This window comes from Glycine max, chromosome 1 (genome assembly GCF_000004515.6).
Source record: "Glycine max cultivar Williams 82 chromosome 1, Glycine_max_v4.0, whole genome shotgun sequence".
NCBI classification, from domain to species: Eukaryota; Viridiplantae; Streptophyta; class Magnoliopsida; order Fabales; family Fabaceae; genus Glycine; species Glycine max.
The window spans coordinates 54,964,195-54,992,047 of NC_016088.4; the positions used below are offsets into that span (position 1 = coordinate 54,964,195).

The window sequence follows — 27,853 nt, forward strand, 5'->3', positions numbered from 1 at the left end:
TTATGCCTCAGTCTCTTTTTTCCTGAATTGGCAAGAGAGGTACACCTGTGCCGGGAAATCTGTAAATCACATAATCATTCATAGCATTAAAAAGTACCATAATGCAAATATTTTATGCTGAAAGACATGTAACACAGTTGTCTCAACTATAACGTCATAACTTTGTTTTGATACAAACTCCTAAATTTACATTTAGGTTCTCATGTTTCAAAAGTTTTTAATGATTTGTATTCCTTTAATAAATTTATATTGGTACAATTGTACGAGGCAATGATCTGGCCTTTGGTGTCAAAACATTTAAGAAGATTTCCTCTTCCATATTAGATAAGATTTCTCTACAAAAATCACAATCTAGAAAGCAGGTAGCATCAACTTATATTGGCCTGAATCGACACTTGCCAAATGCATTTTTCTCATTCATTTCTAATCTTCATGTTCGTCAGTTTCCTTATGTAGACCTGATTGATATTAGAAGCATTTTATTGGCCGTTCTAGCATATAAAACAAGATAATTGTGGATATTTTATAGCTAATTATGTCATATAAATGGATAATTTGTTTTGTTCAATATTTAGTTTCTCCTTCTCTAAGATAGATTGGTGTGTGCTTTAGAGGCCTAATGTATATTATATATAGGCCTTACTAGAGTATATTGTATCGTGTTTATCTAATATACGAGATATTTAATTCATTTTGTTACTTAGCTCGTAGTGAAGTCCTTAGAACAATAAGTTCTATGTCATAGGGTATCGAGTGCAAAACACGATTGTGAGATCCTATTGGTTAAAATCAAGGTAATATTCTTAAATATGTTTATTCAAGTATTATTGCGAGTTGAAACAGCAATGGATAGACGTTAACATGTGTAATTGTGTATAGATTGATGACCTTATTTCATGGGTCATATATACAAGATACCATGTATTCTCTTACGTATCTAAGGATTGACCCACCATAAAATGCTGCATGTATTGTTATGAAAGTATTATAAGCATTTTTTGTAGCGACCCCTAGCATTTCCAGAATTCCCACCAGAAACACTAGAAACCACAGCAGATGAGTCCACCTGGAGCACAAGACTAATCATCCCCTTCGTCTTCATAGATACCAAGCCAGGCAAGGACGCTAAGGAGATGGGCATGTTCACAACTCCGCGTGACTTTTGAGTTATTAACAAAATGTTTTAATTAACTGAGTTAATAGACCAATAATATTATAAAATAATTAACTTATTAGTTCTATTGGTTAGAATGTTGTGTTAATAAAAAATTATTATAGATTTAATTTTACTCGGACAATTATGTTAACAAAAAAAAAGAATGTGACATAATAAATTGTAAATGAAACTATGATTTTTATTTAAAATTTATATATATATATAAAATATATTATTAGATCAAAATTAATTGTAATAAGGTTAAAAAATACATTAGTATATTTATGTTAATAATGTATTATTTTACATATATAAATTTTTATTACACCTATGATTTATATTTAATTTATATATGTAAATAAATTAATTATTAAATTAAAATTAATTTTCATAAAATTTATTATGTAAATTTATATGGACATTAAATGTATATTAAAAGTTTTAGTCTTATATATATCGACATTAATTATTTTATAATATAATTAACTTATTAGTTCTATTGGTTAGAATGTTGTGTTAATAAAAAATTATTATAGATTTAATTTTACTCGGACAATTATGTTAACAAAAAAAAAGAATGTGACATAATAAAAAGTTTGGTTCGAAGTTTAGTATGGAGATATAAAAGGAAAAATCCTATTTAAAATAGTTAGTTAGATTTCTTGTTATAAATTAATCATCATTAAAGTAATTCATATTTCACACTATTAACTTAATAATAAATAAAACATAATTAAACTTTAAAAATACAGTTGTAAATGATTGATTTTAATCAGTATTTTTTTTTTCAATTCACCTCCAATTCACGCTCCCATTCCTCCCTTGATTCACCTCCAAATCGTCAATATTTTCACTAGTATTCATCCTATGTATTTTCATTAATAAATCATTAATATTTTTTCATTAATATTTTCATTGATATTCATCCCATGTATTGTTTCATTAATATTTTCATTAGTACTGGAAGTTAGTATCAACACCAAAATCATGAATATTTTCATTAATATTCATCCTATATATTGTTTCATTCATTCATAAAGTTAAATATTTCCATTAATAAACGTCTTTTCCATTTTCTGTATTTTTGAAATCCAATCCCACCTCCAACGAAATGTATATAGTATCAAACACTGCATATTGAGAAATATTTATTGAAATTTGAATGTTGCTAAAAAAATGCATTAAAATATTAAATTTATTGAAGATGTGCCTTGTCAAGTTACAGGCAACCCAACAAGTTGATACATAGCCGAGTGTCATATTCAACACCCATTTTTTAAAAAAAATTAATTCAAATCAAACAAAAAAATTGTGTAATATGATTTGATTTAAATTATTTATGAAATTTAAATTGAATCAAATAAAATCAATCTTGTGCGACTTGAAAATTCTACTAATAAGTATTAAAAAATGTTTAAAAAATTTGTTACTAATTGGAGGAAACTTGAATATGATTAGTTTAACAATCAATGATATAAATAAATAATAAAAGTTTCAACAATTAAACTTAAAATAAAATAATAATTGTTTTCAAGTTGAATAAAAATCATTCAACTTATATATCAATCATTCGACTTAAAAGTAAACATAATGCATAATACATGTTTTCAAATTCTAATAAATTAAACTAAAAAAAAGAGTAAAATAACATTCATGATAGTGACTTTTAATTGTGTAAACTTGAGTAGATATCCAACAATAAAACACTAATTGGAACAATAGTCTAAGACCATAAAAACATATATCCAGCAACACAGCATTGGATCTCCAACAACAACATATATTACAAAATATAAATTGCCAAAAAGTTGCATAAAATAAAGCATCATCAATTGAAATAAAATACAATTACTTGCATTTTAAAAAAAACAAACATTTAGAAACTATACATCATAGCATATCGATCGAATTATTAAAAAGAAAAAATTACTAAATCGATTTGATTTTTCGATTCTCTTTATGTCAAACCGCGAATTGAATTAAAATGTATGGTTTGAAAAATAAAAAAATCAAATCAAACCAATAATCATCAATTGTTGTGCAATTTTTTACTTTTTGGATCAATTTTTAATTTTGCGTTCAATTTGATTATATGCTGAATATCCTTAGAAGCATGGATAAAATTGATAATTACTTCCTTTAATAGGTCCTATTAAAGTTATTGAAGAATTCAAAACCACATAATCATCAATAACTTTTGAGATAAACTTAGATTAGACATAAATCTAAGTATAATAATAAATTTTATGGGTCTCTTGGATCTGTTTGATTTTAAAAAATGAAAGAGACTTGAAAGCAAATTAAGTTGAAAAGAAATAAAATAAAAAATAAAATATTTGAATTAAAGTTAAATATAGAGGTGTAAAACTTAAATTAATTTTTAAAATTTTCATCACCCAAATATAATTAAATCAAACACGTAAACTGAGTTTAATCCTTCAAAAGCATGTTTAAGTGGAACAAACGAAAAACCAAACATTCTCAGGCAGTTGATTAGATGAGTAGAAAATGAAAATGTGGCAAATTGACAATTGTTACTATGCAAGTACGTCTACAAATATATAACATTTTTTCACACCAATATTTTGACAGGCTTTCCCCACAGTAGTAAATCGTTTTTGAAAAATAAATCAATTCAAGCATCAATTGTTAAAAAAAACAGATCATTTATACTAAATTATTATAATTTATAAACATAAATGATATTAAGAATTATTTACACAGTGATTGTGATATTTATCTTATTTTTATTTTTATATATTATAGTAAACATTAATATCTTTTATATAATAGATAAATTTTGGTAATTATAACATATATTTCCCATAAAAATATATTGTGAAGCAAACACTTTTTTTAATGATTCATGAAAATATAAAAACATTTTCATAAACTTTTATTATTAACCAAATAATATATTTTTTAAAAAATGTTATTCCTATGAATAATAAAATTACATATGTTGAAACTTGAAAGTTGAAGCAGACGTTCCTTTGCCCTATGTTTTATAATGGGAAAAAATAGGGATATTTAAAAAAAAATTAAAGGAAAAGTAAAAAAATAAGAAAAATTAAAATTTCTTATTTTCTTTTCACTTTCTCTCCGATTAAACAAAAGAAAAAATTATTATCTATATTTTTTTTTTCTCTCACTTTCATTTTTCTAAATGGACCATCAAGTTTTAAAACCATTGTTATCCCCAAACGGAGGGAAAAGGATTAATAAAATGGAATACAGAGTTGAGTTTTCACAGCATAATGATTCAAACGCGCCTTAAAAGAGGTGGCGCCAATCCCGCGCCGCGAAATTTTAAAAATTTGACAGACATCATAAAATAATCCGAACGAAAAATTGCCATTACTAGCGTTACCATTTTTCTTTCTTGTATTGTTGGATGCATTTTGATGGATTCGATCCCATGCCTTCAGGGCCTCAATTCCCAATCCCAGGTACCAATTTCCTCATTTTCTCTATCCTGTTTGGCTGCTGAGAAAGTGCTGAAAAATGTTGTGACATTTTTTTCTTTTTAGGTTCCCAGTTCGTGGTCCTCGCTTTCGTGCCCTTCTGGTTCGTATCAATTTCTTATCAAAACTTTTAATATTTAAATAGCAAAACAACGCCCAAACCTTCGAAGGGAACTGCTTTTGATTTCTGCGTTTTGTGGGTATGTCTCTCAGAGCCTCCGGATATTGGGAATTGGTTCTCAAGCTATGAATATCGATCACCCGGTCCGGATTCGAATTTTAGTGTCGAAGATTCTGCTTTCAGCGAAGAAGAAACCCAGAGAGACGGTGAAGAAGAAGAAGAAGAAAATGTTAGGGTTCAAGGTGAAGGGGTTGCTGGGGAGAATGTAGTACAATGTATCAGAACTTGTGTTAAAGAGGATAATCATAGCGAAGATCAGTGCTTGAACACGGTGAAGCTTCTACTCAATTTTTTATTTTTGAATTGAGGGTAGAAAGAAATTCAGCTTATTGGTATTTAAGGGTTATAATTTTTTTTAAGGATTTTAAAGTTAGGCTTTCAGAAATTAAGCCAATAGATGGAGACTTTAGAGTTTTGTTTCTGATTTTTTTTAAATTTTTTTTTTGCTTCTTAGCAGAATCTGGAGCCTTTCAGCTCGTTCTCACTCCTTTCTGGTTTGTACTTTTCCATGCTTCTTTTAGAATTTATATTGCAAAATGTAGCTATGATTTTGTTGCCAAGAGAACTTCTCTCCAGTTCTACAGACTCAATTATTTCAGTTTTGTGTGTTGTTTTTGTTTTTCAATCCAGAGCCTCCAGACATCAGAAACTGGTTCTCGAGCTATGTTTACGAGTCACCCGAGTCTGATACAAGTAGTCTTTTTAGAGATGAAGTTTCTGAAGAGAATGAGTGTGGGAAGGAGAGGTTTGATTTTGAAGTAGTAAAAGAAGATGAAAGCCGGTTTGAGAATGTCCACTCTAAAGGGCGTGTGGACCACAATAGCTCTTCTAATAAAAACACAAAGGTAAAGCAAAAGCAGCCTTAGTGCTCATTGTTGATTTTTCTGTTAAAACCTTTCCTTATATAATTACCCTGGCAAATAACACATTTACTTACATATGTCTGTAGTATCCGATATAACTATACAAGACTGAATTAAAGTATGCTAAAACACATTTATGCTCAATTGCACTTATAAGTAGAATGCTTCACTAGAAGATGAATAGATAGATACTGTTTACTTGGTGAATTTCAATTTTCAAACACAAACAGAATTTTTCATATGCTAATTGTTTGTCCCTATCTACATTCTATATGAACTTTGTTTAACGGAAATTAAATTGTTAGTGTAGACATCATTATGAGGACATGCTAATAGAATGATATATCAAACTGACGCAATAATGCACCTATGGCATACATCAATTCTATTACTTACAAATCATCATAACTAATAACTTATAGTACTTATACTAATAATTCCATCTTTTGTAAGACGAAGTCTATATCAGTAGGAAGAATTTTAATGACGAACTGTGGTGAAAGGAAGTTTGGTTAATATATGGCTCTAAATAACATGAATGGGTCCAATAATTTGCTCCAAGGCATCTGTACTGACTTTTTTTCTTCGCTGTTGAAATCAAAGGGTGATGATAGTGCAGAAATGAAGACAAATTCAACTACTGTTGATACTTCTCATCTGGAAAAGATTTTGCAGCCATGCCTGCAAGATAAGACACTGCAACAACATAATCTTGGTCCAACGAAGTACAAGGAGGCATTGGGCCTTAATCACAAAAGTCCTGGTTGTGATCCAGAAGGACATCTGATGTCCCTGGATACTGATAGAAGTGTAATGAAACCTCCAAAGCTGCTACAAAAGAATGATACTGGAGAATCAAAAACAAAAGGTGAAATCCAACATGACAAGAAGCTTGACTTGAGTGCAAGGGTAGCAAAAAACTTTTCAGCAAGAAGTTCAACTTGTACCAGCAATAAAGAAAACGATGGTTTTGTGACGACAAGGAGGAACAGCTACACTGGAGGAAATGATGAAAGTTCTTGTAAGAAAGCAGAAAAGATAATATTAGCAGGAGCAGTTCCATTGGCATGTGAAAAGCAAGGTGTTACAAAGAGAAAGGCATTAACAGAAGCAACAAATGTTAAACAATATAATGTCATGGGGATAACAGGGAAATGGCAATGCCCACAGAAACGTAAACCTGATGTTGGACCTGCTATGAAACAACTTAGGCTCGATCGCTGGGTTCGTAGAGTTTGAGTTTGAGAGAATATTTTTTACTTGTAATAGTGTTGTAACGCAGATCAAATCTCTTGATCACTGGATAGAAACATTTTAATTGCATTGTGTGTGATTTCCATTCTATTATTCTAGTTTATTATTGAATTCCTTAACCATCAGATCGGTTTATGCCAAAATCAGAAGAAAGGAAAAGAAAATTTTGGTTCCACTAGCAGTTTAGTTTTATTTATTTTTTATTTTAAATTGAAAATGAACTTAATTTTTATGCATAAAAAGATTATACTATGAATTCCAAATTAATAGTGTTTTAAAAAATTCCTTTTAGATAATTTCTGTCTCTGTTATTATTTATAAATAAGAACAGACTAATCCTTTTATTATTATGATGAATTAGTTAAATTAGCCGATATATATTTCTATTGGGCCTCCTAATGGCCTATAAGCCTGGCCAATGGGCCCACAAAGGCCCAAGGCAAGAGTATAAAATGAGAGCAGTGACAAGTGCAAAGGTATTGTGGAAGAACAAAGCAATGGCTTCAGCTAAAAGGTGGCTTCCGCTCGAAGCTAATCCTGACGTCATGAATCAGGTCCTCTCGATGGATCCTCCCATTATTATGTTTATATTTTTTACAACGTTTTTCTTTTTTCTTTTCTGCTACTGTTTTTGGGATTAATGGCATGCATAATTGAAGTTGTATAATGATTTGGGTGATTTGCAGTTCCTTTGGGGGCTTGGACTTCGAGAGGATGAGGCAGAATGCTGTGACGTTTATGGCTTAGATGAAGAGCTTCTGGAAATGGTTCCAAAGCCCGTTCTTGCCGTGCTTTTTCTTTATCCCATAACCACCCAGGTTTTTATCCTTTTTCATCTATAACAAATCTTCATTTTTCACTTTTTTTTTTTACGGAGTTTGTCACACTTTTTTTTTACTGTCATTAGAGTGAAGAAGAGAGGTTGCAGCAGGAAAATGAAAAAAAGGTGAGTGGACAAATATATTGTTATAAGTTTCTAAGAATTGCATAGATAAATGATGTATTTTTAGGGCTCACTACTTAGCCCAATCAAATTTTATTTTCGGTAGCATATAGCATAATATCATTGAACATTAGTTAGTGAACTGTATGCTGTGGTGTTCCGATGCAGGAATATAACAGTAGAGTCTATTTTATGAAGCAAACTGTGGGTAATGCTTGTGGGACAATTGGGCTGCTTCATGCTCTTGGTAACTTGACTTCTGAAGTCAAGCTCGGTAAGTTTTCAACAGTTAATTACCTCTCTGTTGAGATTTTTAGTGTATCTTACTCTTACCATTATTTCTCATTTTGTCAGTTGAGGGGTCGTTCTTTGATAACTTTTTTAAATCTACTGCAAGCTTGGATCCATTGCAGGTTATTCCTCTCCACCTTACCTTTTTTCCCTCTTTCTTTCTAGTATATTCACATTGCAGGCATTGACACAATTGATCAACTAAAAGGAATGCTCATTTTTGCATTTTTTATCTTCTGTATTATACAGCGTGCAACATTTCTTGAGAATGACAAAGAAATGGAAGTGGCTCATTTGGTGGCAGCAACTGCTGGTGATACAGAGGTAATTTATTGATTGAAGCACCACTGTATTGGGAATTATGTGATATACAGTGGAACTGGTACAGTAGCACATGGTTCAGTCATCATATATTGCAAATATATTCTTACCAATTTGGATTAGTTTTGTTCTTGATGTTACTTGTTAGTAACTTTAGTCTTTGGGTGTGATAAATGATACTAAGTGGCTTTATATAACATCTTGATGTTGGGAATTTTGGTGTTAGGTTGGCTCTATGAAGCACCAATACTTTAATTTGCTTTATGTATCCATATCTATTACTATGTAACCAATACCGATAATCTTCGATATTTTACCGATACGTATCCATGATGTATCCAAGATTTTAAAAAAGTTTCAATAATCTAATACATAGAAGCATGTACTATAAGAAACATAGAAACATTGTCCCTTGAGATTGACACTATTCCTATTTGTAGATAATAGGAAGTGATTTATGATACCAAGGATTTGTGATTTTTATTTTGTTTTTAGTAATGTTCAAGAATTATGTTCTTAATTTGGATTTGCAGAACTACAATTATATATTTATTACTATGATTTATGAATTTTTATGCATATTTGCTTTAAATGTGTATCTTACATGTATCGTATCCTATATATTTTTAAAATAATCGTATCGCTGTATTGGATACATATTGTATCTAAAACATGTATCATATTTGTCCATCATAGGGTTGGCTTTTAGAGTATAATATAGAAAAAAACAATATTGCCAAAGTACTGGTTCCTATGTTCAAGTTTATGTTATTATGGAACTGAGTCTATGATTTGTACTAAGATAAATGCTTGTAAACCTATTGCATACTGATGGCCTTTCAACTTCACAGGAATACTAAATTTGTGTGTATATGTCAGCCTGTTTGAGTCAAATCCTGCTTCCTTCTTGAATTTATTACCTTGAAGTTGTATGACTTGCATGCAATGTTCATGGCAATTTATTCAGAAAATTGGGTAGAAGTTCCTTCTAAATTGGAAGAGGCAATTAAATTTTTTAATATGACTCAATATTGTGCCAAAATATATCTTATTCAGTCTCTCATCTTACTGTTGATTTCTCTATTTCAAATATTTATAATGCAGGCATCAGACAATGCAACTGCACATTTCATATGCTTTGCTTGTGTGGATGGTAAATTATCTAATATAATTGATTCTTTATTTCAGAGTAATTTATTTCTTTTCATTTTCCCTTCTGCACTTGGTTTGCATTTTATCTGGGATTAATTTCCACACAATGGTGTCATAATTCATGCAGATGAACTTTATGAGCTTGATGGAAGAAAGTCAGTGCCAATATCTCACGGTCCATCATCACCAAGTACTTTGTTAAGGGTAAATATCTTTGCATGTTAAGGCCATGATTATCCTTGTGTAAAGACTTGTGTTCTGGAAAGGATCTGTTTGTTTTGAAAATGCATATAGAGAAAGTTTTTATTTATGTTGTTGTCAAATGGCCAGGATTCTATAGTAAAGGAGCTTAGTCAAGTTAATGGATTGAGCTTCCACATTTTAGGCTAGTTTTATAGATAGGTTATGCTTTGAATTTGTTTGGAAAATGAGGCTGGTGAACAATGAACCTCTTCCTCTGCTCCTCTTCCCACCCCTTTCCACCACTGGGTGCTGCCTTCCTTAGATAGCCCCCATCTTTCTATATATTGTGCACCTGCCACACGGCTATATGTGTTTTGCTTTGTGCCAGTGCATTGTTCCTGTCATTTAATCACGTTGATTTGCTGACCTTCATATTATATATCTGCCTATATTATAATCTAAGATACTCTATTGATAATATATGTTCAAATTACAACAGGATGCAGCTAAAGCAATACAGAGCATGATCCAGAAAAATCCAGACTCCTTCAACTTCAATGTCATTGCCTTGTGTAAGAAATCCGGGTAGATATTGATTTAGGCTTGTTGGGGTCAGTGAGTATGCTTAGATTTTACTTTCGTAAGTCATCTAGGAAGCAGAGCATTTTCCACTCCAGATTAATGCTAAGCGAGTTATTTCCATGATGAACAATGTGAATCCATCGTGTGAAGCGATATAGAATATTTTTTTTGCCTATACTTATAATAACGTCAATTATTGAGCGTAAAAAGGAAAGCCCAATGCGTTTTCATGGTAATAAGGAAGCTATGGCCTCTCAGGGCACATGAGGATTTAAACTTTGCCTTTAGAGGCCAGTAATGCAAAACGTTTAACCGAAGAAGCTTGGTTCGAAAGTTCTCGTTGTTTTCACATTTTGCTAAGATTATACCCTTCTTTTTATATCTTTTGTTCTTTGATATAAAATGCACAAATATACTGAAACTCGTGTCTTACATCTACCAAACCTAGTCTTTTAGAATTTAATTAGAATGCATTGAGTAAAGATATCTCTATATGGTTAACAAATCACAAATATGAATCTCTCATTAATGCTATTTTGATCCATTTATGTAACCTGCAACTATCAGAAAAGGCCTCCTCATCGTTCTTCACCAGAGCATCTACATTTCTCCCTTCTATATAGCAATCATACGCCCAATCTGTCAGTATTGCCTTCTCTTCTTCCCCGGAATCCATCATCAACACACTTCTGCACCAAATAATTTCCAGCATTACCCCAAAGCTGTAGACATCTACTTTAACCATCACAGGAACATTCTTGAACCATTCAGGAGGCACATATCCTCGACGGATCATCGTATCCGTTTTACTTTGGTCAGCCAACAACTTGGCCAGCCCAAAGTCAGACCCTTGCATTGAAATGTTCATGTACCAGTACTTTTTTAGGTTTTATATCACAATGAATGATGGGAGCATCACACTCTTCGTGCAAGTACACCAACCATCTCATGAACTCGTACATTAATAGTCTATGGATTCCCTCGTCACAAAATCCAATTAACCTGACCAGATTTTTGTGGGAGGTTTTACCAATGGCACTCAGTTCAGTCCTAAATTCTTTATCTCGTTCCTGAGCCAATCTGTCCAATCTCTTGATGGCAATCATCAAGTTACAAGAAGCTGCTTCTAGTTGGCCTTTGTAAACAACGCCAGAAGAACCCCTGCCTATTTCCTCACTAAAACCCCGCGTGGCTTTTTCCAATGTTTCATAAGTAAAGGAATGCAAATTTGTTTCCAAAAGACTAGGAGTAGCTGGGACAAGCCTTGTTAGTTTCGGCTTCAAGAGAAGAAACCAAGCAACCGCAGCCAGACGTATACTAATACTGATAAAGACAAGGGATAAAGTGATCGCAAAAGAATTGGCTTAGCTCGATCTTCTTTCTTGGAATCGGGAGCAGGGGAAGCTCCCTGTTTGCAGCAGCAGGATAGAAGTCAGAACTAAGTCTTGTTTTGATATAAACAAAATGTTCATCACTGACTGCTACTTGTCTTCCGTTACCAAGGGGCAATCTCTTCATCCAACAAGTGTTACCGCTGTGCAAGCAAGATTGTCGGCACTCCTGTTGAGAATAAGGTTGTTTCTTTTCATAATCTCCCAGAGGAAAATTAAAATTTCTGAATTCATGCATTTCATATAATTCTTCTGTCTGTGCTTTAACTAACATCCGCGCCACAAGCGAGGGTGAAATTGGGTTGGCATCCACCAAATTCATTACTTGGATCCACCATTGAATACCCATAAGGGCATTTGCAAGTAGGCCTATCATGTTTCATGGAGCAGTAGCTGTTATAGCCACAGGAACCACTACCATTCTCATTGAATATTGTTGTGCAAATGTCGTCAGGGACATACCGCATAATTGTCCATCCTTGGTGGGCATTGGTGCTCCTTGGATGAGCCTACTGCGTGAAAACTCCATTGAAGTCAAGTGTTGCCCTGAAGTAATACCCCTTAGGAGCAAGAGTTGAGTAGCCCCATGTTGGTCCTTGAGGTTGGATTCTAGTCCCATTCGCTGTCTCTACATAAATATTCCCCAATTCATCAAACACTAATCGTGAAGCAGAGTGAGAAGCATCAATTCTATAATAATATCTGTAACGTAGTTGATGTTGGTAAATATTTGTGTTTTTAATTTAAAATTTATAAATATATATTAATTTCATTTTATAAAATAAAATATTTATTTTAGATTTTCTTAAGATTTTGTTTTAATGAGTCAACAATTTGTTAAGGTTGTTTTGATCTAACAGTCATATTTTTCAACGGTCATATTATTCTGTTGTTGCAGCATAAATGCTTATGAAAGATAAAAGAATATCCGACAGAGTTACATTCCCATCCCTTTCTCCCAAAATTTTCTATTTCTTCTCTTATAAAATAATTTATTTCTTGAGAGTAAGAGCATTGGTGTTCATAAGGTTCGGGGATCTTTTCGCTGCACACGATCGGAACCAACGGGTTGTCGTATCTTGAGAGATGAGCGCAATCAGAATTTCTTACCCGTGAAGTGGGGGCGTTTTCTCTCTAAGGACAGCGTTTACGCGCTTCAACCCAAGGCTATATCTTTCTTCCCTTAATTTATTTTTTTCCTTGTGCTTAGTGTATGTTATAATGCATTATTCATGTGTTGTCAATTAAATTTATTTTGCTACTATTATTTTGTTATTTAATTCAAGACTGTGCATCTTATTCGTATTTATTTTCATTTTTTTTATTTTATTTTTCAGGCCAGGCAAGTGGATTTAGCAAGAGAACACCATTCTGAAAATATAGTTGGAACCTTCCGCTCGTGTAATCGGGATATGAGTCTAGAAGTTAACTTGCCATCTAGCTCCAAAGATTGGTTAGGCAACAACGTGTCTGTGGGGTTTTTGAAACTTTCCCATTCAAAAGTAGAATTCTTGTTTACAAGAACAAAGTTGCCAATGTCAAGCATAGCGCCTTAGGAAAGAGCAGCGTCTGGTTGTGCTTTCCATATGGATTTTCCTTTCGGACTTGTCAGCGTGAGCCCTTCTGATGTGAGCTGAACCTGTGATCCTGTTGTTGCTGTTGCAAGGATTTCATTTGCTTTTGTATTCCAAGCAATGGTCTTGGCTGGTATTTTGTCATATCAGATGGCAACCATGAACAGGTTTGTGCCATTAAGTTGGTGAAATCCAAAAGCAAATTCACCCGAAGGCGAAAGCCATGCATCATAGTCGTTGGTGGACAGTGTGGAACTCAAAGTAATGTTTCCATGAACAAACATAACCACCATAACTCAAAGGTTAGAAGTCCTCAAAGAAGACCTCAGTGACAGAGTTACAAGTCCCGAACCAGGCCAACCAATCAGCCACAGCATTTCCTACACGAAGGATGTGGAGAATATTAACTTGTTCCTGCATGTCTCTGATCGTATCAACCTGCATGTAATAAGGTATTCTAATTCATTAAAGCAATGAATTAATTTTTTTTCTTCAATTTAAACAATTCACAAATTACGGTTGCCTTTTCTCCTCGTGACTTTACCAATTATTTTTCTATACTGTACTTATTCTCAAAAAGAAAAATATTTAATGAACACTCACAATGTTTTTCAACACTTAGTGAGAGAGAAAAAAAAAAAGAGAAACATATAAATATGATAGAGTTTATGATGTAATAAGAAAAAATAGATAAAAATAAATGAGAAGTGTCTCAGGTGTTTAAAATTAGAAAATATCCATGTATTTTGTAAATATTATCAAAAAATAAATTAAATTCTATTGCATTTTAATATGTAATTATTTTTATTAATATGAACACCTAATTTTGTTATGGTCATGCAAAATTTTTTAAAAATAAGAATAAAATAGAATGAATGTTTTGCCTATGTCCTTTACCCTAAAATAAGGGTATCATATCCAATCCAATAAAAAGATCCTCACTAATAAAAAAAGAAAATTGATGATTTTTTTTTTTTTGATATTTTTTTACATGACTGATCGGTTCAATTTGCTTGGTGTTTGTAAAATCAAATTGATCCTAACCGAATTGATAATTTTAATACATATACATTATTATGACGTGCTTGGTATGTGATTGTAGGTGTTTTATTATAGTTTAGTTTTAGTGTTCCATTTTCTTGCAAGTTGCACGAAACATACACCTTCTCTTTCTTTTTTCTTAAAAAAAAAAAAAATCTTTTAACGTCTGTTCCTGTAGGGAATAAGGTATATAATCGATATAGAGTGTTGCTTGTTGCCTGTCTCCTAATTAATATAAGTGGGAATCTCTAATTTGCCATTAGGAAAATAATTGCGAGCAATGATAGATTTTTCTACCTTTGTTTTAGCTAGAAACGTTTAAATTGGTGTAAGGCGAAAAAAAAATTCTACGTTTGTTCTTGTACTGTGATTGAGCCATTGATTGAGAAATTCATAAAAACATTCTTCTAAGTCAGGAGCTCATTTGGAACTCTAATTAGTAAACAGCAACATCTAGGCTGAATGAAATGCTGAAACTATTCGTGCTAATTAAGCTTGCTTCCTACATAAAATAATTCCAAATAAGACAACATATTGAACCACATAGAACAATAACTTAATTAGAGTACAAGGATTGATAGCTATTATATATGCAGAAAATAATAAATATAATAGAAAATAACAACGCATAGAATAAAATCTCACGAACTTCTCTCCCAATATTTTAGGCAGGATGTGAATTAAGTCAAGAAATCAAATATCAGGATTAGGCGATGGTGGGTTAGCGACTTCAACTAAACCTTCCAGCATTTGGTTAACTTTCCCCATAGTTGGCCTCATTTCAGGATCCTCTTGAATGCACCAAATTGCTATCTTTACCCACCTTTGTAACCTGCCAATGTCAGACAATGCTTCCCTATCGTTCTCCACCAAAGCATGTAACCTCCCTTCCACACAACAATCATAAGCCCAATCTGTCAATATTGCCTTTTCTTCTTCCTCGGGTTCCATGGTCATCACACTTCTTCTGCAGCAAATATTTTCCAACAACATCACCCCAAAGCTGTAAACATCCACTTTAACCGTCACAGCAACATTCTTGAACCATTCAGGAGCCACATATCCTCGAGTTCCTCGGATCATCGTATTCGTTCTACTTTGGTCAAACAACAACAACTTGGCCAACCCAAAGTCGGATATCTTTGCATTGAAATGTTCATCTATGAGTATATTTTGAGGTTTTATATCACAATGTATGATGGCAGAGTCACACTCTTCGTGTAAGTACACCAACCCTCTTGCAATCCCCAAAACAAATCCAACCCTTAAATTCCAGATGGGTTTGGAGTGTCCAAATAGAATGTCTGCAAGGGTACCATTGCTCATGAACTCGTACACCAATAGTCTATTGATTCCCTGGTCACAAAATCCAATCAACCTGACCAGATTTTTGTGGGATGTTTTACCAATGGCACTCAATTCTGTCCTAAATTCTTTCTCTCGTTCTTGTGCCAATCTGTCCAATCTCTTGACAGCAATCACATTACAAGAATCTGCTGTTTCTAGTTTGCCTTTGTAAACAATGCCACAGGAACCCCTGCCTAGTTCTTTACAAAAATCCTCTGTGGCCTCTTTCAATGCCTCAAAACTAAAGGAATGCAAATTTGTTTCCAAAAGAGCGGAAGCTTGTATAACCTTTTTCAGTTTCGGCTTCAAGAGAAAAAACAAAGCAACCGCAGCCAGGAGAATACTGTTAACGACAAGGGAAGCAATAAGTGATCCCAAAATAATTGACTTAGCTCGATTTTCTTTCTTTGAATCAGGAGCAGCGGGAAGTTCCCTGTTTGCAAGACCAGGATAAAAGTCAGGACTAAGTCTTGTTTTGATATAGACAAAATGTTGATCCCTGATTGGTAGTTGTCTTCCATTACCAAGGGGCAATCTCTTCATCCAACAAGTGTCCACCTCTAAAATGGCAACAGCACACATGCAATCGTGCAAGCATGCTTGTTGGCATTCCTGTTGAGAGTAAGGTTCTACCTTTTCATAATCTCCCAAAGGAAAATTAAAATTTTTGGCTACATGCATTTCATACAGTTCTTCTGGCGGTTGTTGAACATCGGCTCCACAAGCGAGAGTGAAATTGGGTTGGCATCCACCAGATTCATTACTTGGATCAACCAGTGAATAGCCATAAGGGCAGTTGCAAGTAGGCCTATCATTTTCCATGGAGCAATAACTATTATAGCCACAGGAACCGCTACCATAATCATTGAATATTGCATCGCAAATGTTGTCAGGAACATAGTTCATGATTCTCCACCTTGGTTGGCCACTGGTGTTCCTTGGATGAGCATACAGCGTGAAAACTCCACTGAAATCAAGGGTCGCTCTGTAGTAATTCACCTCGGTATCAAGAGTATTATCAACTTGAGGTAGGATTCTATTTCTAGTCCCACCAGTCGTCTCTACATAGATTTCCCCAGATTTATCAAACACTAATCGTGAAGCATTGCCAACTGAGGCATCATTAATTGCATGATAATAAGGGTTGTAACGCAGTTGAGAAGGAAAAGCAAGGGGGCTCAGCATAACATTAAAATCCTGAAAATAAAGTTGGAACCTTCCAGTTGTGTAATTGGTGTCTGTGAATCGTGAAGTTAGAACGCCTCCGAGTCCAAGCTGGAGAGATTGGTTAGGCAACAAGGTGTCTGTGGGATTGTCAAAACTTTGCCACATATTTTCATATTCAGAGCCTCCGTTTAGTAGAACAAAGTTGCCATTGTTAAGCATAGCTCCTTCCGAAACAGTGGCTTCTGGTTTCGCCCTCCATATGGAATCTCCTTCGGGACTTGTCAGCGACAGCCCTTCTTTCGTGATCTGAACGTGTGATCCTGTTGGCGCTGTTGCAAGTTTGTACTCTGTTTTTGCACTCCAAACAACGGTCTTGTCGGGTATCTTGTCGTACCAGATGGCAACCATGAACAGCTTCGTACCAAAATTACTCAGTTGCCGAAACCCAAAAGCAAATTCGCCCGAGGGTGAACGCCACGCATCATTGCCATCTGTGGAAAGTCGCGAATCCAGATTAACGTTTGCAAAAACTAAGGAAACACGAAGAAAGACAAGTGTACGGATAAGGAAGGTTAAGACAGCCATGGATTCGATTACGAGAATACTGGATTCAATGTGTCGTACGTTGTATACTCTTTCACTCTGAAGAAACTTCGAAGATAAGGGCAATGGGACCAAGATATTTTCTGCATCGTCAACAACCGTATTATTATCACGTGGACCCACTTTTCATCTTAACTCAATTTCTTTTCATATCGCTCTTTTCGTTTATCATGACCAATATCTATATTTTCTCTCAATTTTTAACTTTTTTTTCTATCTCTTTCTCTCTTCTTTGATCTTTTTATCCATAATAGGATGTAGGTTCAACATTTCTCCAAGTTAAAACGCGCCACGGATAATTTGCTCATTTGCTGGATATTTTTTCCATTTTCAACAGTAAGTCGTGACTTTTCTAAAGATTAAGCCTATTATATGTTGACATTAGTCATTTTATATCAGCATGTATGGCAGAATTATGGCTTGACGTACGTTTCAACTACTTCAAGTCTTCAACATTGATGAACTGATGGCTCATGGCTGCTGCTCTCACTTTGTTAGTTAAATCACAGCATGACTCGTAGGGTGACAAGTAACCACTGGATATTTCTTTGTAACGGCAATCAAGCAGCGTGATTAGCGTAAGTGCTCTGCCTAATTCTTACCAATCAAGTATCAACCACTGAATTCAGTAACTGTTTATTTCTTTTCGAAAAAATATTTATGCAGACTCTAAATACTAGTTGACACTTAGAGGGAAAAAAGAAGAGGATAGGAGATAAAAAAAAAATTGAGAAATGTTACGTAATGTTCAAAATAATGAGATATCCAAATATTATTACTATTTCTTTGCTAATTAGTTCTAATAGCTAGTTGTTCTTTCTAACACTCCAAAATCCATTTGAATATATAGTTAATAAATCTCCCAAAGCGAATTACTTTGTTGTTGTTGTCTTTTTTTTTTTTTTTTTCTCTTTGAACCCAGAAGAAATAGAATATTTTGATTTTAGGGCAAACTACAATTACACTCATGATTTTTTTTAAGATTGTATATAACTTGTTTTTTTATTTTAATGTTTACATCAATTTGAAAAATATTTGGTGAACACTCAATATGCTATCCAACACAAAAAGATAAAATAAAAAAATATAAATATAATAAAATTTATGACATAAGAGAAAGAAAAATAATAAATGTTCGGGAGATGTTTAAAATATTAGTCATTCATATATATCACTACTCCATCAATTTCGTTATAAAAGTATACAGTATTTGATTATGAGAGATAGAAAAAGTTGAAAGAAAAAATTGTACTAGGATAAGATGTGCAACATGTAAAAGAGAAATAGAAAGAAAAAAGTATTATGGAAAAATAATTTAAGAATAATATTATTTTTATATTTCATTTTTAAGTAATTTAAAATAAAAAAAAGCACACCACCACCAACTGAAATAAAAATAGAAGGATTTTTCTAACATATTGGTTAAAAAATAAATAAATTTTACTAAAAAATACAATAAAATAGATTGGTAATTAATTACCTTTTGTATATATTTTATTAAAACAATAACTGAAAGTATGTAATAAATTATTTTTCTATTATATATATATAAAGGAGGAAACAAGTTCCTATAAAGAGATACTTTTCATTTCTATTATTTATTTTCTTCAAATTTAATAGTCATAATGAATAACTAATATTTAAAAATTATATTTTAAGGAAATAAATGATAAAAAAAAGAAATATCTTTTGAAAAAATTTAAAGTTATTTTTCATCCTTATTAAAATCCATTAATTTTAATATATAACTAATAACTCTCCGCTTAACTCATGTTAATTGATGATTTGGATTAAAGTTGGACTAATGAAAAAGGCTATAGTAGGGCTTATGAAAAGTTATTCCCATGCAAAGCTAAGAAAAGTCACGCAATGACATCGTTTTTGTTTACCGTCGAGTTCAAACGGATCCACGTAGAGTAGTATACAAATAGCTTCTGCGAATTTGGTATGTTAGACGAGGAGAGAAAAGATCTGATTCACCTTATTAATTTATTTTTTTCGAAACACGCACTTACTGTTGAGGATGCAGAAAATTATAATACCAAGACGACTGCACTCCCTGGTGTGTGTTTTACGTTAAAACTTTGACCCGACACTGATTTTAATTTTGACTAGGTCGGATTCCGGGTAGAAGATCGAGTCTCACACGATGAGGCTTCATTTAAGCCAAACTAACCAACAAAATAACTACACATAACACATTCAATCAGTAAATATATATCTCCAGTTTTCTACCTCGTAATTGAATCCATGGCTGCCTTAAATTTAAACCTCCTTATAGTTACACTCATCTATATTCATCATGTTTCCTTAGCTTTTGCAAAAGTTACTCTGAACTCGCCACTTTTCACGGATACCGATGATGCGTGGCTTTCACCCTCGGGAGAATTTGCTTTCGGGTTTCGACAACTGAATGATAATGACACCAAGCTGTTCATGGTTGCCATCTGGTATAACATGATACCGGACGACCAGACCGTTGTTTGGAGTGCAAGAAAAGACAACAAGCTTGCAACAGCGCCAGCGGGATCAAAGTTGCAGATCACACAAGAAGGTCTGTCGTTGACAAATCCCAAAGGGGATTTCATATGGACGGCAAGTTCAAAAGATTTTGTTTCGGAAGGAGCTATGCTTGACAGTGGCAACTTTGTTCTCCTAAACGGTAGCTCTGCAAATGTGTGGCAAAGTTTTGAACATCCCACAGACACCTTGTTGCCTAATCAATCTCTCCAGCTCGGAGGCATGCTGACTTCTCGATTGACAGACACAAATTACACTACAGGAAGGTTTCAACTTTATTTTGATGGTGGTAATCTCTTGCTCAGCCCCCTTGCTTGGCCCTCTCAACTGCGTTACAAGTCCTATCCTGTAATTGATGCCTCTGGCAACGCTTCACGATTGCTGTTCAACATATCGGGGGATATCTATGTGGAGACCACCAATGGGAATAGAATCCAACCTCAAGGTCAAAAATGGGTTAGCAATAGCAGCAGTAGCTTGGATCTCAATCCTGAGATGAATTTCTACAGAGCCACGCTTGACCCCAGTGGAGTTTTCACGCAGTATGCTCATCCTAGGAACAACACTGCTCGGCAAGGGTGGATAATCATGAGGTATGTTCCTGATGACATTTGCAATATAATATTTGATCGGTTTGGTAGTGGTTCCTGTGGCTATAATAGCTACTGCGACATGGAAAATGAGAGACCTACTTGTAATTGCCTTGATGGGTATTCACTGGTGGATCCAAGTAATCAATTTGGTGGATGCCAGCCCAATTTCACCCTCGCTTGTGGAGCCGATGTTCAAGCACCGCCAGAACAACTATATCATATGCTCCAATCCTCAAGATATAATTTTCCTGAGGCAGATTATGAAAAGATACAACCTTACACTCAACAGGAATGCCTACAATTTTGCTTGCACGATTGCATGTGTGCTGTTGCCATTTTCGGGCTGGACACTTGTTGGATGAAGAGATTGCCCCTTTCTAACGGAAGAGTAACCGATGTTAATGATCACCATTTTGTCTATATCAAAATAAGAAATAGTCGTGACTTTTATCCGGGTGTAAACGAGGAACTTCCCCCTGGTGCAGATTCAAATAAGGAAGATGGAGCTAAGCCAATTCTTATGGGATCACTTATTGGCTCCCTTGTCGTGAACGGTATTCTCCTGGCTACGGTTGCTTTGTTGGTTCTCTTGAAGCCGAAACTAAAAGTGGCTGTACCAGTTGCTGCTGCTAGTCTTTTGGAAACAAATTTGCATTCGTTTAGTTATGAGGCATTGAAAGAGGCCACATGGGGTTTTAGTGAAGAACTAGGCAGGGGTTCCTGTGGCATTGTTTACAAAGGCAAACTAGAAGCAGAAGATTCTTGTAATGTGATTGCCGTCAAGAGATTGGACAGATTGGCACAAGAACGAGAGAAAGAATTTAGGACTGAATTGAGTGCCATTGGTAAAACCTCCCACAAAAATCTGGTCAGGTTGATTGGATTTTGTGACCAGGGAATCAATAGACTATTGGTGTACGAGTTCATGAGCAATGGTACTCTTGCAGACATCTTATTTGGACACTCTAAACCCAATTGGAATACAAGGGTTGGATTTGCTTTGGGGATTGCAAGAGGGTTGGTGTACTTACACGAAGAGTGTGACACTCCAATCATTCATTGTGATATAAAACCTCAAAATATACTCATAGATGAACATTTCAATACCAAGATATCTGACTTTGGGTTGGCCAAGTTGTTGTTGTCTGACCAAAGTAGAACGAATACGATGATCCGAGGAACTCGAGGATATGTAGCTCCTGAATGGTTCAAGAATGTCGCTGTGACGGTTAAAGTGGATGTTTACAGCTTTGGGATAATGTTGTTGGAAATTATTTGCTGCAGAAGAAGTGTGGTGATGGAGGAGCCCGGGGAAGAAGAGAAGGCAGTACTGGCAGATTGGGCTTGTGATTGCTATATGGAAGGGAGAATAGATGCTCTAGTGGAGAATGAGGAGGAGGCCTTATCTGACAAAGAGAGGTTACAAAAATGGATCAAAATAGCAATATGGTGCATTCATGAGAATCCTGAAATGAGGCCAACAATTGGGATGGTCGTGCAAATGCTAGAAGGCTTTGTTCAAGTCTCTAACCCACCACCCACTTTTACCATGCATTCCGTATCTTGACTGCCATCAGGCCCCAAGATTGATTCTATGTATCAATTCCTATTCCTGTACGATTTTTACACAATATGCATGCATGTTTATTTTCTATTCTCTCTTGTTTTAATATTTCTAAATAATAGTTAGCCATGTACTCAAATAAGATTATTGTTTCTACATCGTTCGAGATGTCATATTTGGAAATTTAGCGAGGAAGCAATCTTAATTAGCCACGTACATAAATTTTCAGCATTCCTTGAGCCTAAATCTATTAAATGATACTACGTTTGGTAGACATAAGACACAGGCGTTTCGTTATATGTTTTGTGCATTTTATGACAAAGAACAGAACAGATCATAATGTGTATATGAAAAGAAAAAGGGTACAATTTAATTATAGTAAACGTGAAAGCAAAGAGAACGAAAAATTCAAATATATAATGGAACATGAACAAACTTATCATTTTGCCTAAAGTTCTTGTTAGAATGGCAATGATTCAATAACATTGACGTAGTGAGTCTGGGTCTTCGCAGATCTTTCGTATTTTAGCATGATCATGTTGTAGAATAGTTTGAAAATATTTTCCCTGCCAACGACGCTTTCAAAATTACTATTCATCAGCTTAACCATTTCTTCAGCAAACTCCTAAGTCAAACAAAGTTGAGATATTCTTTTTCCTTTTTTTGTTGGGTCCACACTGATTCAAAACATCATATAATCGCAGGTTTTCTTTGCATTTGTAATTAGGCTCATTTGGTCCAATGATTTGTGTAACTGACCTCCTCTAGAGATAGGGTTAAATCTCTTGTTGCTACCCAACCCGAACCAGAAGTTCTCTTACAATTGGACCTCACCTCCTCAACATAAAAAGTTACCCTACCCTTATCTACTTTTTTATATAAGAAATTGATATTTACCCGCTTTCATATTATTAAATACACCATCTTTCTCTTTTTTCAATAATTTATTTAAAATACTCTTCCAGTTTTATTTTATTTTTTCAAATAATTCTTCTATCTCGCTCAGGAACCTTTCCTTTAGAAAAACTTTCCTTTGTCATGCTTTCTCTTCAACCTCTGATTCCTCTTTCTTGCATTTTTCTCACTCGAGTTTAACTGCGTAGCCTTTGAATCAAAATGATGGGTTAGGATATCAGCACTAATTTTACTCTTGACATGTGTTCTCTAGAACTGTAATATACTCCATTGGTTTGGTTGGAATCTGGGGTCTGGATAATATCCCCAATTCGGTATCAAACAGCCAATACCCCAATGTAAGTCACTCACACGCACCACTAGCTTCAACCCACCAAGAGCAAATTGGTAAAAAAATTCAATCAAAACCCATCTCCCCAAATTCAACTATAGGATCCATCCCTGTTTGAGTTTATCTTTTTATTAGGTTATGTTTTACAATTCAACTAGTTTTTAATTTTTTTTATTATCTGAAAATTTTATTTAAATATTTGATAAATAATTTTTAAATAATTTCTAATATTTTATGAAATATCATTTAAAGTAACGTTTTTTAAATCATTAATTTCTCGCTTTTGATTTTTTTATTTTTTTATTTTTGGTTCTTAATATAATTTTTTAATTATTATTTTTAAATAAATCATAATTTTTTTTATTTTATGTTTCCTATTTCAATAGTTAATTTTATTGAATACTTTAATTTTTTAAATTATTTTTTCCTAGCAAAACCTTGATCCCATCCATCTTTGCCAAAATGAGAAGCAAAAACTAAGATGATTTTGTAATTTTTTTAATAAGAAAAAAATAATAGGAAAAAAAGTTAAAACTTTTTACGCATCAAAATTGAGAGATGTAAAGTATTTCCTCGTGAAAACATGAAGAAATATACTCCAAAGTCCAAATTCAAATTACATATAGGGAAAACTCATTTATTTATTTTTTGTACATAAACTCATTTGATTTACATTAAGTAGGGTACGCAACATTTATTTTTAAAATTATTTAAGCAATAAGCATGCATGTGATTGGTTGTGGGACTAGATAAGTAACAACAAAAATATTACCCATTTTTGAAATTAAACTAACTTAAATGATCATATGGGAGCAGTAACGTCAACTGAAATCAATTTGGATTATATTGCCTTGGAGTCATAAATCGTAATCAGAGGCTTTATTTATGTTAATTATTTTTCAACTTACTTGACTTTTATTTATTTTAAAACTTTACTATTAAGACTTTAGTAAGTAAGGATATCGAGTTTTATCAAATTTATATGTGTTTATTAAAAATTTAGATGTAAGCTTTTTTATTAAAAGCTCAATGTGTAACTTATTAAATTCAGCATAATGGTGGGAGTTTTGATTTTTTTTTTTAAGGTAAGAGATATATTATTAAAATTACTTAGTTTATAAGGGAAAGGACCACAAGATAAGAGAATATACAGGCCGATCCTTATATGTGCCATACGTATTTAATCATATTTGCTATGCTCCTTTCTTAATACCTTGAAACGAATAAATCCAATCCTACCACCAAATTATATGTGGCACTAATAAAATATCTGCTACACGAAGCATACTAATCTTGATGCTGCAAAAATAAATCTGGCACTAATTAAATATCCTACTATATATCCAATCAACCACTAACCACTAGACATTGAGTTTTTTTTTGGAATTATAAGATTTTTTATTTGAGACTTACAACCTGAAATTGGTACCGTTAAAATTATCTCATACGAGGTGTTATTAGTTTTAGTAATATGTCGCATTTTATTTTTATAAATGTTTTGATGAATTAAGAAATGAGATTCTTATAAATTTTTATTAATTTTAACTCTTAAGTAATGTGTGACTTCTTAACATATTAAAATATTAACATAGATATATGGAAAAAATATAATTTATTAAAAAAAATCACTAAAATGGTCAATTTTTTTAATAAAAGTAGTTATAAACATAATTTGTGAATATTTCACACATATGAAATAAAAAAAATAAAAACTTGACATGTTGGCTTTTAAAAGTTGCTGAAAATTGAACCAATTTCATCATCTAAAGTAGGATTTTCTTTTCTTTTTTTCATTTTAATTATCGCCTTATAGTTAGTTGATTGATGGTTCATTTGGATCAGCGTGTGTAGTTGGGGGGATAAAGAGTGGAGGCTTCAATTCATGCAACACAATTCACAAATTTCATAAATATTGAACCAAAAAATAACAAATCATGTAATTGTATTCACAAATCCAAACAAAACCTCCACCCTAATAACTTTTTCCAACTGTTCTCTTTTTTTTTTTTTTTCTTTAGATTTTATCACTCCCCCACTTGAGTAATGAGTCAGAATCCCTATCCATTTTTTACACTGTGGCACTGTCCACCCCTTTTTGGGTTATTATTTCTAATTTTTATAATAACTTCTAGCCACTGCCACACAGAGTGTATTTTTAAAAAAAAAGAGCAAAACCGCAATGCATCCCACGTCAGCATCACGCATTAGTTGACCAACAACTGCTCTCCACGTGTGCACTGTGTGCCACTTGACTTCCCACTTGCTCCTTTCTCAATCCACTTTGAGCCGTCACCGTGGACCCCACCACCTTCTTCCGCCTCTTCGTCGACGACGCACTATCCGACGAAGAAGACGACGGCTCCGGCGAATACCTCTTTGCCGTGACCCGAACCGGTTCGGGCTCGCCTGAATTAATCCGGAGCGGGAAATTCAACAAAGCGCGCGAGCCGCGCATTCGGTACGCGGCTCGGTCGTAAGCCAGCGCGGCGTCCTCAGCCGTTTCGAACGTTCCCAGCCAAACCCGAGCCCCGTTTTTAGCCGGGTCGCGGATCTCCGCCGCGAATTTCCCCCACGGCCGCTGCCGAACGCCGCGGTAGTGCTTCCCCTTCGCCGGAACCACCGCCGGCTCAGCCTTCTGAGCCGCCGGAGGAATATAGACAGGCTCTGGCGCCGGAAATAGATCCGGTTCGGATTTCACGGTCACCGCCGGGATGAAACCCGACGAGAAACTCTCCGGTGAGGATGCATCGAGAGATGGGACCCACCCTGCGTTTATTGCATCGCGAAGAACACCGTAAAGAAGCATGTCTTCTGAATCGTCTTCCTTAAGAGGAAGTTCTCCCCAATCGTTACTCAAGCAAGGGTACAACCTGCTGAAACAGGAGCTCCGAGAGTACGCTGGAGTGTTACCCGAACTAACATTCGGGGCTCCGAATTTGTGCTCCTCGGAGTCGCCAAGTAAGTGGCGGCGAATGGAGTCCAAAAGGGCCAAATCGGACTCATAGCTACTTTGTCCGTACATTTCGTGGTATGTTTCTTCTTCTTAATGTTTGTGTCGTGTTTGGAGAAGAGAATGAGGGAAGGTGTTGAATTGAATATTCGAACTTGGAAGGGAAACTGGATGAGGGTATTTATAAAAGCGATGGTACGTGAACTTGGAAGATAAACTTAAAGATCAACGGGGTTTAGAAAAATTTCGATTTTCAATTGGTTTACGGTTTCGGGTTTAACTTAAATTCTTTCAGATTTGTTTGTTTATTGTTGTTAGTCTCGCCCTAAGCTTCTCCGAAGGTTCGCATGTGTAAGTTGGGTGGGATTAATCACGTGCTTTAATTTCCCCCATTTTTTCCTAATAAAATATTCCCTTTATGACGTCATTCGTCTTACACAACTTGTCTCTTGTCCGCTTGTGCTGCTTTTGTCGTATTTCAGTGCCGCAAAATCGCCAAAAGAAATTTACTTCGGCATTAATTACATGTCTTCTTTTTTTGCTGAATTTAATTACACATCTTCTACAACTAATATATTTTAAATAAAGTTTAATCTTATGTGATTAATAAGTATTAATGCAAAACATTTTACATTTTCAATCAATAAAAAATCATCATAAATATGATTTTTAATGTAATAAAAACTTACCATACATAACATAACATTGTTATACTAACAACTGTTAAAAAAATATTAGAATAATAATTTTTAAGATTTAAAATTACAATTTTAAAACTAACTATTATTTGTCATAAAGTATTATTTTATATTATACTGAATAAGGTATTCAATTGAATCGATGAGACATTTGATACATTTAAATTAAATACATTTTTCAGTCATGTATCTACATATGTCATGTAATACATCTCGATCTTCAACTTATGCGAACTACGAGTACCGTTCAGTCATGATTATTATCACTAAAATCAGTTAAAGGTAATCACTTAATTATAAGTATTTAAACATCATGATTAGAAAAAATATTACATAACTAATAAGTAGGATGTGACAGGTCTATAGACCTAAGCCTAACAAGGTTAATATAAAAAAGGATAAATCTTAGATAAAATGACTAATTTCATTCTCAAATATTTTATATATATCATTAACAATTTTAAGTCGAACTCTTACTTGAAGTTTTGAATTTTTTAAGTAATTTATTTTAGAAAAGTTTTAAATTATTTAAACTAATCTAAACCCAACATATGCTTACATTTATTTTGAAAAATAAAAACTTGGAACAAGAAAATTGATCATTACAATTTGGCTACTGCTTACATTTTGAATTAATTCCACGCATATAGTTCGTTATTTCATTCTAATTTTGATTGTATTGAAAAAGAAAAAATGAAGAGCAAAGTCTTACATTTTAGAAAAGAAAAAAAATGGAAGAAAGGGATGGCTATTGCATTGGCGATTGGCG

At 33.8% G+C, this 27,853-nt stretch overlaps 4 protein-coding genes and 2 pseudogenes across 4 annotated transcripts; 3 read left to right on the plus strand and 3 right to left on the minus strand.

Annotated features, from left to right (window-relative positions):
- Positions 1–4,407: 4,407 nt before the first annotated feature.
- Positions 4,408–7,111, plus strand: LOC102668205 (uncharacterized). The gene is made up of 6 exons (XM_014776571.3): positions 4,408–4,605; positions 4,687–4,723; positions 4,834–5,072; positions 5,259–5,295; positions 5,432–5,646; positions 6,268–7,111. Exons 1-6 carry the CDS (start codon positions 4,561–4,563, stop codon positions 6,901–6,903), a joined length of 1,209 nt encoding a protein of 402 aa, XP_014632057.1. The 5' UTR covers positions 4,408–4,560; the 3' UTR covers positions 6,904–7,111.
- A 285-nt stretch (positions 7,112–7,396) lies between these two features.
- On the plus strand, positions 7,397–10,592 carry LOC100527755 (putative ubiquitin carboxyl-terminal hydrolase). The gene is made up of 9 exons (NM_001249984.2): positions 7,397–7,472; positions 7,605–7,736; positions 7,826–7,864; positions 8,030–8,135; positions 8,216–8,274; positions 8,402–8,476; positions 9,578–9,626; positions 9,753–9,829; positions 10,308–10,592. The coding sequence occupies exons 1-9, from the start codon at positions 7,416–7,418 to the stop codon at positions 10,395–10,397; spliced, it is 684 nt and encodes a 227-aa protein (NP_001236913.2). The 5' UTR covers positions 7,397–7,415; the 3' UTR covers positions 10,398–10,592.
- Positions 10,593–10,659: 67 nt separating this feature from the next.
- On the minus strand, positions 10,660–13,648 carry LOC100788205 (G-type lectin S-receptor-like serine/threonine-protein kinase LECRK3; annotated as a pseudogene).
- A 1,282-nt stretch (positions 13,649–14,930) lies between these two features.
- Positions 14,931–17,584, minus strand: LOC100788734 (G-type lectin S-receptor-like serine/threonine-protein kinase LECRK3). Its single transcript, XM_003516605.5, has one exon. The coding sequence runs from the start codon at positions 17,493–17,495 to the stop codon at positions 15,090–15,092; it is 2,406 nt and encodes an 801-aa protein (XP_003516653.1). The 5' UTR covers positions 17,496–17,584; the 3' UTR covers positions 14,931–15,089.
- A 1,706-nt stretch (positions 17,585–19,290) lies between these two features.
- LOC100789263 (G-type lectin S-receptor-like serine/threonine-protein kinase LECRK3) lies at positions 19,291–22,402 on the plus strand. The gene has a single exon (XM_003516606.5). It carries the CDS (start codon positions 19,764–19,766, stop codon positions 22,191–22,193), a length of 2,430 nt encoding a protein of 809 aa, XP_003516654.1. The 5' UTR covers positions 19,291–19,763; the 3' UTR covers positions 22,194–22,402.
- Positions 22,403–25,315: 2,913 nt separating this feature from the next.
- On the minus strand, positions 25,316–26,818 carry LOC100807643 (ethylene-responsive transcription factor 2-like; annotated as a pseudogene).
- Between the last annotated feature and the right edge of the window lie 1,035 nt (positions 26,819–27,853).

Bases quoted from the DNA above. Each gene is read 5' to 3' on its own strand.
- LOC102668205 (XM_014776571.3), top strand. From the start codon at position 4,561: ATGGATTCGATCCCATGCCTTCAGGGCCTCAATTCCCAATCCCAG. The intron at 4,724-4,833 runs GTTCGTATCAAT...TATGTCTCTCAG, and splicing joins CTCGCTTTCGTGCCCTTCTG to AGCCTCCGGATATTGGGAAT. The intron at 5,073-5,258 runs GTGAAGCTTCTA...GCTTCTTAGCAG, and splicing joins AAGATCAGTGCTTGAACACG to AATCTGGAGCCTTTCAGCTC.
- LOC100527755 (NM_001249984.2), top strand. From the start codon at position 7,416: ATGGCTTCAGCTAAAAGGTGGCTTCCGCTCGAAGCTAATCCTGACGTC. The intron at 7,473-7,604 runs GTCCTCTCGATG...GGTGATTTGCAG, and splicing joins ATCCTGACGTCATGAATCAG to TTCCTTTGGGGGCTTGGACT. The intron at 8,477-9,577 runs GTAATTTATTGA...TTTATAATGCAG, and splicing joins CAACTGCTGGTGATACAGAG to GCATCAGACAATGCAACTGC.
- LOC100788734 (XM_003516605.5), bottom strand. From the start codon at position 17,495: ATGGCTGTCTTAACCTTCCTTATCCGTACACTTGTCTTTCTTCGTGTT.
- LOC100789263 (XM_003516606.5), top strand. From the start codon at position 19,764: ATGGCTGCCTTAAATTTAAACCTCCTTATAGTTACACTCATCTATATT.